The following is an 8,217-nucleotide window of genomic DNA, read 5'->3' as shown; positions in this document are numbered from 1 at the left end:
GACATAACAAAAAAGATAATTTTCTGATTAGGAGATGCCTGCTTCAGGAAACATCCATGGTCCAAATGTTGATTTGAGTGTGAATTCTTCTCGTACCAACCACAGATTTTATTATGGCTGTGATATGAATATGCTTTCATATCACATATATATATATATATATATATATATATATATATATATATATATATATATATATATATATATATATATATATATATATATATGTGTATATATATATATATATATATATATATATATATATATATATATATATATATATAAAAAAAAAAAAATATATATATATATATATATATATATATATATATATATATATATATATATATATATATATATATATATATATAATATGTTATGTGGATTATTTCATTTTTATATGTTACATACTGTATATATATGTTTGTATGTATGTGTGTTTGTGTGTGTGGTTGTTCATGTTTATTCATAATTCTTTGCTCTAGACATTTGACCATGGTTTATTTTTCACAAAATCAAACAGAGACACAAAGAGGAAGTCTTCAAATGTTATATTATTGCTCATTACCAGAATGAAACTGATACAATAAGTTAAAACAACAATCCATGAAACATTAAATACTTCATTGAAATTAATGTGTTTTTTTTATATATATTTATATATATACATATGGAAGTACATCTGAATACACATAAAGCTTTGTACTGCTAGGATGCAGCTTGTCTGTCTGTAGGTAGCCAGTCGTTTCTGAGCATGCCCAGTGCACATTAGTACAGCTGAGAGTTATTCTCTGCTCAACACATGCGCTCTACTTTCGCAAACTAATATTAAATCACAGAGGCAGTTGATAACACCACTGACAATATTAAAGTTCGTTTTCTAACGAAGCCTAAATATAATACAGCAAATATTTTACCTCACTCTTGTTCTCGGTCGTAAACTATCCAGCACTATGTAAATATCCCATTCATTTTTATTTTTAATAGCCATTCGGGAACATAAATAGTTCGTACTATGTATCCTTCAAGTGGATGGTATCTCAGGCATATTTACTCTTTGTGTGTATGGCTTGTATCATCCATCATTTCTTTTATAACAATAGGGTGAGCTCAGGCCTTCAAGTCCACTATACTCTGGAGGGCATAATGCATAGGCTAATGTACGCATGCAAGTCTGCATGCATGTCCATTCTGAGAGCCACCTCCAAACATTGACCTCTTTGAACAGATTATTGCAAATAAACCTCTGTAATAAATTACCTGTCCTCTTTCTCATTCTCTTAAACAAGATGATCAATGCAAGTTTAGGCTCTCTGTCATAACACCTTAATGACCTCCATACTGCCTGAGAAGCTAGACTGTTTCCCGAGCTTCCCAAAGTCCTCACTGCTTCTTGTTGTGCTGATGCTCTCCTCGAACTCCATCTGGCAGCTTCTCCGTTTGAACTGTGTCTCCATTTGTATCACACTGGCACTCTGGGCATTTCCATACCTCACAGAGCTACCAGAACCTGACCCTGAAGACTCCAGATCTGAATTAAAGAACCATGGGTGGTCTTCAGTGGGTGTGCCAGGCGTTGTGGCTTGAGTCACTCCTCTGTGCTTGGTCCAAACAGAAGTTGTAGTCAGGGGCAAGCTGAGGAATGAAGACGACTTGACGTTGGGCTTATTAACAGGATCCTGAACTACTGTAACTTGCCGATTCAGGTTGAGGTTAAGAGATAGAGTTGTGGTCGATAACCTTTCAAAGGTACCACTGTCTTTCTGGGTAGATTCTCTTATCGTTGATTGCCACAACTCTGGCTCGGGGCTTCTTAAGGTTTCTTGCGATGAATAATATGAACATGTATTGCTGTTGCTTTTTGGACTGTCCAGTTTGAAAAGCTTGGGGATGGTTTCTGAGTCTGATTGCAAGGCATTTGGGGAGGTAGGGAGATGATGGTTGGACGAGTAAACCGACTTGATGTTGAGGTGAAAGGAACATTTGAGCTGGTTGTTGTGAAGGATTTGGTCTGCAGAGAGATGAAGGCTGCTGAGATCTTTTCGTAGTGAGGTAGGTGATGGCGGCTTGAATACCATCGTTTCCTGTGTTCTTGGATAAGAATGGCTGTGCTCTTTGCTCTGTTCGACAGTCTCTATGTTGACCTCTGTCACCTCAGGATGAAGAGCTGTTGACCTCAGAGGGTTGCACGCTAAGGGCATCTTGAGCTTTAAGTCTCGCTCAAACTCCAGAAGTTGCCCAAGAAAGTTAAAATTAGGAGATATTGAGGCCCTGCGATCCTTCACAAACCTGTGGGAAGTAAAGAGAAAACGATTTGTGCCTTTTATTTTTCTTCAAATCACTGATTCTAAATCATTAATTCTCATAAATTCTTAAAACTCTTAAGTTCGGGTTAAACTCATTGACTTATAAGAAAATGTATTGGGTAAAGGTAAAACTTCTTCAAATTTAGCCAAAAATGTTTATTTCTGTTTTGTCATTAGTGCGTAAACACTAAATAGACATAATGACTCACACAATTGAGCGACACAACTTATTCCGACAAACCTTAATCATATTTACCTGTATGCATCATCAGATGACAGCCCCATGGTTTTCATGATGTAAGCAATCGCAATGGTTGCAGATCGAGAAATTCCAGCTAGACAGTGGACGATGACTCTACAGTTGGACACTTTAGCTTTGTCTGGACAAGAAAAGAAAGACAAAGGTTGGTAAAAGCCCGGAAACCGAAATGCTACTACAGCACTAGGTTTATGGTTCTAGCTCAAGCTTGAGAGCTGACATCATCAGACCTCCGATAAAGTACTGCTTAAATTGGCCTACCATAATCCTAACCTGTTTTTACTGTAAGCAGAAATGTTAAGTTATTCTAGGTTGACTTAGTCAAGCTTGACCCTCTGGGCACCATCAGAAAGCCGTATGGTGATATTTTGAGGAGAATATTTTTACCAATGAATTCGTTGGTTTTCTCCAGCCAAGGCAGCAGCTTTTCACAGTAGCTGTCGTTGATGGGAATGCGCAGGAAGTGGTTCTCACTGATGAAGTCAGGTTTTGGACAGGTGTTACTGGCATTCAGTACATAAGTGATCCCATTCTGTGCCATCAGTTCCTGTAAAAAACAACAACAACCACATCTAGACATCAGTTCTACATTGTGCCATATCTCCTGAAGCGAAAATATGTTAGATTGAATGGAAAATTTTGACTGAATGTAAACTGGTAAGATGATCTCAGATCATGCAAATGTCCCTTATCTCTTTCACTATATGATATGATGCGCAACAATGGAATGCTGAGACAAAATACTTCTTCTAGAGATGTCAGCTTAAAACACTTGTTTTGATTGTTGATAGTATTTTCGGTTTAATTTTCAATCAGCAGACTATGTTGTTTAACTTAAATTCGAAAGGATTCCAACAACAGGCAATTAGAAACTGAGAGTCCGAAAAAAAAAAAAACAGGAAATGGAAGGACATGCAGGATAAAGAAAAATAGTTGATCGGCATTCAATACAGTACAGTTTCTCACTGGAGAATAATCGAAGTTTTGAGAGAGGTATGAGCTTGCTAACCGAGCAGAATCCATATCTTACCTTATTAAGGACATCTTTCTGTGAGCCCAGGTAGAGGTGAGGCAGTATTCGAGTCAGGCCCAGGTTAGCGACTGGTAGGCATGGCTGAGACAGACTGAGGGGAAGATAAGCTGGTGGCTTACTCTCACAGACGTCCGGGAAGCATGAAGAGAAGGCTGCGAAGCCTCCTAAACAGAGACATAACGAGAAAAATTGTGTCTTGATATAAAGTAAAACAACAGCAATATTCATTTAGTATGCAGTTTGTGTACATGTATTGGTAGGCCAAAGTAGACACTGCATTATTGTTTGTATGGTAACAATGGAGGGGCTTTCCTAACATCCGAACACACGAAATCGGACGAGTGCTCTACACTGGCTACACACTCACAGTTAAGCTTCCACATCCTGCCGGTCCAAGGGGACGCTAAGTAGACTACCAGGCGCAGAGTTTGAGAACATTAACCTCCATGGAGGATAAAAGAATACATTATTTTATGTAAACTTGGATCATGGATGCCAAAATGCCAAAATTTTGAGCTTTAGCAATCATTCAAAATACTTTAGAGTCAGCAAAAAGTTGTAAAATAATGGGCGAATTTCTTTCCACAGCTTAGAGGAGAAATCTGGTGAGGCTGGTGAACTAAATACAGTGTCAGGGTCTGGTTCCCTGCTCTCTTGCTTCCTGCATGATCTCATCTCCTCTTAGATTCCAGCATCACACAGTGGGAATGAAGTGGACCACAAGAACAAACCACCCAACCATGCTTTCTAACATATACACACACACACACACAAACATAGAAACACCCTGAAATCCACAATCTAGTCTGATGTGTATCTCAAAGTGAACTTTAAATACACTAGATACAATAGTCATGTGTGAACACTGAGAATCCACCTCGAGCCAGTCAATTTCACAACCAACATGAGTGTATTTTTGGATCTTGCAGCACTAATAAAGCCTGTTCGGCCTCCACGCTTTCTTAAGCGCCTCATTATGTCACATCTAAACGGGGCCTCGAATTAGCCCTGATCTGATGTGCGCGTTCAAATGTCCTTATTTAGGAAACAAGGAGCGATAAGTAGATGAAAACAAAGAGGATGTTAGCATAACTGTTCAATTATCAAAGATGTTTTGGAAGCTTGCGCAATCTGGAGAGCGTTCATCGAATTTCCAAGTAAGGCTGGCAAGCGGAGGCCCGATGACATCATCAGCCCAGATTAAGAGCTTCATCCTGGCTCCTGATCATTCGTTTCACACTTGCAGACATGTACAAGTACAAACACACACTCACGGCGAACAAGCCCACACAGATACACAATTATGAGTCCAGCTGGGAGGGGAGATGTTTGAACAGTGACTGGATAATGAAACAAAGGCAGAAAAGATAGAAAACAGTAGGACAAGGGAGCAATTAAGCATGAAAGAACAGATGAGCTCATGTGTATGAGGTAAGGTTTAGTAAGCAGATACATGTGACTGAAAGGAGAAAACGAGAACAAGCCGAAGCCTGATATCTACCCTCACATTTTCATTCACTGCTTCCTTCCTTTCTTCAGTGCACACACATCAACCGGCTTGCAATTTTTTCAATGTAATCAACGGGGCTACAGTACCATCTTTTTTTTTTGGTCGTTTTTTCAGTTAGCAATGTTTCACATGACATCACTCAGCATTGCCATTCTGAAGTAAAGATAATGAGTGAGTCAAAGCAAAGAAACCAGTTTCAAAAGGACTAATCAGCCCCTTCGGTCATGACTTGGTCATGACGCATGCCATCATGACATGTCCTGTCACAGAGTGCCTGAGTGTTACACAAACCTCAATCACCACACACAAAGCTGCTCACTCTTCAGCTCAGGGTTCACATGCTGCTGCAAAAAACCTCAAGGTGGTGCAAGGGTGAAAAGTGTGTTCGAAAGATTACTGTCCTTTGATAAGGGGAGCACGTTTTCGAAGAATCCAGACATAACAAACGAGCCCGTTGCACTGGAAGGTCATTGATTTAAAGAAATAAACAAGTGGGTGGTTTGCGACGTAATTTGACACGTTTATGATATAACATTACGTAATTATTTTTCTTGTTAAACTTGCTTTGTTTTAATCTAGTTTTTTTAAATGTAATTATATGGAATATATAATTTATGATCATGGCATCAATCTGGGGATTTTTCTATGGAGAGAGTACAGTATTTTTTATTTATTTGTTATTTATTGCATTTATTGCTCTTTTATTTCTAGTTATTGGCTGGTCAAAGAGCTGATTAGCTGCCAAATTTGGAAAATAACTAGTCACAGGTCACACTGGTTGGTTAGCACAAATGTTCCTGAATATTTTGCATCTAATTTAATTATCTAGATCATTTAAAAATGAAGAACACGGGTAGGTCAGACTTTCTTCCTGTAAAAAGGAACCTAATTTCCTCCACAATTTTATTCACCGAAACCGAGGAAGCCACGTGGACGAGTATGAAACACCTTGACTTGCCTACAAGCAGACAGGATACCTGAAAGAAAGTATGTAAATTGAGGTAAGGTGGAAAGGAGTCCTGGCCCATGAATCCAGCTGTGTGTCTGGCCCTTTAAAAGCTCAACTCAAGGCCTGTCTGTTTCTGACTATTAAAAGCAACTGCCAAGCAGTATGACATCATCGCTCAACACATGGGTGGCCAGCAGGCTGTCTCTTGAGTTGCTGTGCACAACACACACACACACACACACACACACACACACACACACACACACACAGACTAACTAATTGCACCCAACCAGTTTTGGCTAATACCTGGTTTTACCATTGCAGGACTGGCTTGCTAGCTTTACATTGTGATTCCTCACGGTTAGAGGCTGACAGAAGCGGAGTGCAGAAATAAACGTTAACTCCACAAGAGTATTGTAGAACAGCAGAACAGATGGAGAAGAACTTTCCCAGCTTGCTATAAATTCCAGTTTAGACAATGTTGCACTAGATAATGCATCATCATTTGCAGGTAATCACAAGCCTCTGCTTTTAATTGACATGATGCCCGAGATTTGGTCCAATTTGCTGCCGAATGGAACGATAACCCTGAACACATAATCTGAACTATTTATCTTGCCTGGAAGTGTGTCACATTTTATCAGCCATGGAGTGTCAGTCAAGGATTTGCTGCAGGTGTGCCCTCCTTTATCATCTCTAATTTTACACACTGGCCTGCACATTTCACAGCCAGACTTTGACCTAGATTTCCCTCAGTATTCCTCTCACAGTTATACCTTTATATATATATATATATATATATATATATATATATATATATATATATATATATATATATATATATATATATATATATATATATAAATATATGTATGTATGTATAAACTTAGCCAAAATATGCACCTGGCATTGTTGTCATTATTTTTTTTCCCTGTAAAATAACTTCTCTAAGTACTTGTACTTTGGATATGCAAATAGTTTAAAGATTGGAATGATGTGGTAGGTCATTTTGTTTTTTAGATTCATTATATTCCTATAATAAACTGCAAAGTGACACTATTAGCTATTAAATTGTGTGTAATTATTGCTATGGGGCATTATAAATACTATTCATGCTACTAAAACCGACATCTCTGCCAGGTTTTATGAAATATATGGAAAATGTGATATTCAAGACAATGGCAATGAGCTCCTAAATGTCACTTGCGTGTTATAAATGTCTTCCATAAAAATATGCAGGATAAACAAACCAATAAATATTGTGGTTGTGATAGACTGTAAAAAACAATTGTAAAAAACAAACAAATAAAATAAATAAGACAAAACAAATAAATAAATAAATAAATAAATAAATAAATAAATAAATAAATAAATAAATAAATAAATAAATTTTTATTTTTATTCATATTTTTTGTTAGTCAGGAGGGGGAGAAAAAGGAAAAAAAGAGCTAAAATAATAATGAATCATTATTTTAAAATTAATTTTCTTCATCAAATGTAATTTTTTTGTATAGTGTTTTTCATGTCAATGACTTTCACATCAACGGCTACCGTTCTATGTTTCTGGAAACTTAATCTGGAGTTTTTTCTGATATACATAAAAATTATTTGAAAAAAAAAAAAGTTTTGACCTGATTTCCCTCAATAAAGATCTGTTTTAAACAGAGTAAGTAATATGTAAATGTCCTTAGAGTCTCCTGCAACTATAGCTGTTATTGGTGCTCATTTATTTTGGCATTGCTTTTAATGTAAAAATCCTGTTTCAGCATTTTTACATCTATTTTGAAACAAAAAAATCTGTTGATAGATAAAGTGAGGCATTAGGTGATTAAATAAGTAGTGTTCATAAGTATGAAGTGTTCATAAGTATGGAAAAGAATACAGTATCTAATGCATTCGCCCTTCTCATCCTGACTTTGTGTATCGTGTGTGTGTGTATGTGTGTGTGTGGTTGGGGGGGGGGGTATTTCGGGGGTTTTGGGAGGGGTGGGGGCTGGGGGGGTTGTTGGGGTTGTGTTAAATACAGCACAGTCGTATTTACATTTTTGCTTAGCAGCTAATGTGCACGCTTACAACAACCCTGAGCTAAATATGTTCATGGAGGAGAGGGTGGCATGCCAGCTCAGGCAAGTCAAGACACATTCGTGGGTGATAAAATGACAA

At 37.5% G+C, this 8,217-nt stretch overlaps 1 protein-coding gene across 1 annotated transcript in view; it reads right to left on the bottom strand.

Annotated features, from left to right (window-relative positions):
* Nucleotides 1-531: 531 nt before the first annotated feature.
* dusp8b (dual specificity phosphatase 8b) overlaps nt 532-8,217 on the bottom strand; it is a 9,272-nt gene continuing 1,586 nt past the window's right edge. The window contains exons 2-5 of the mRNA XM_083551526.1: nt 3,593-3,759; nt 2,950-3,109; nt 2,560-2,683; nt 532-2,286 (exon numbers count right to left, since the gene is read on the bottom strand). Coding sequence (XP_083407652.1) covers nt 1,314-2,286; nt 2,560-2,683; nt 2,950-3,109; nt 3,593-3,759 — 1,424 coding nt within the window. The 3' untranslated portion in view covers nt 532-1,313. The remainder of the gene's footprint in view (nt 2,287-2,559; nt 2,684-2,949; nt 3,110-3,592; nt 3,760-8,217) is intronic.

The sequence above is a fragment of the Silurus aristotelis genome (assembly GCF_946808225.1).
Source record: "Silurus aristotelis genome assembly, chromosome: 10".
NCBI classification, from domain to species: Eukaryota; Metazoa; Chordata; class Actinopteri; order Siluriformes; family Siluridae; genus Silurus; species Silurus aristotelis.
This window is presented reverse-complemented; position numbering and strand designations above follow the sequence as displayed.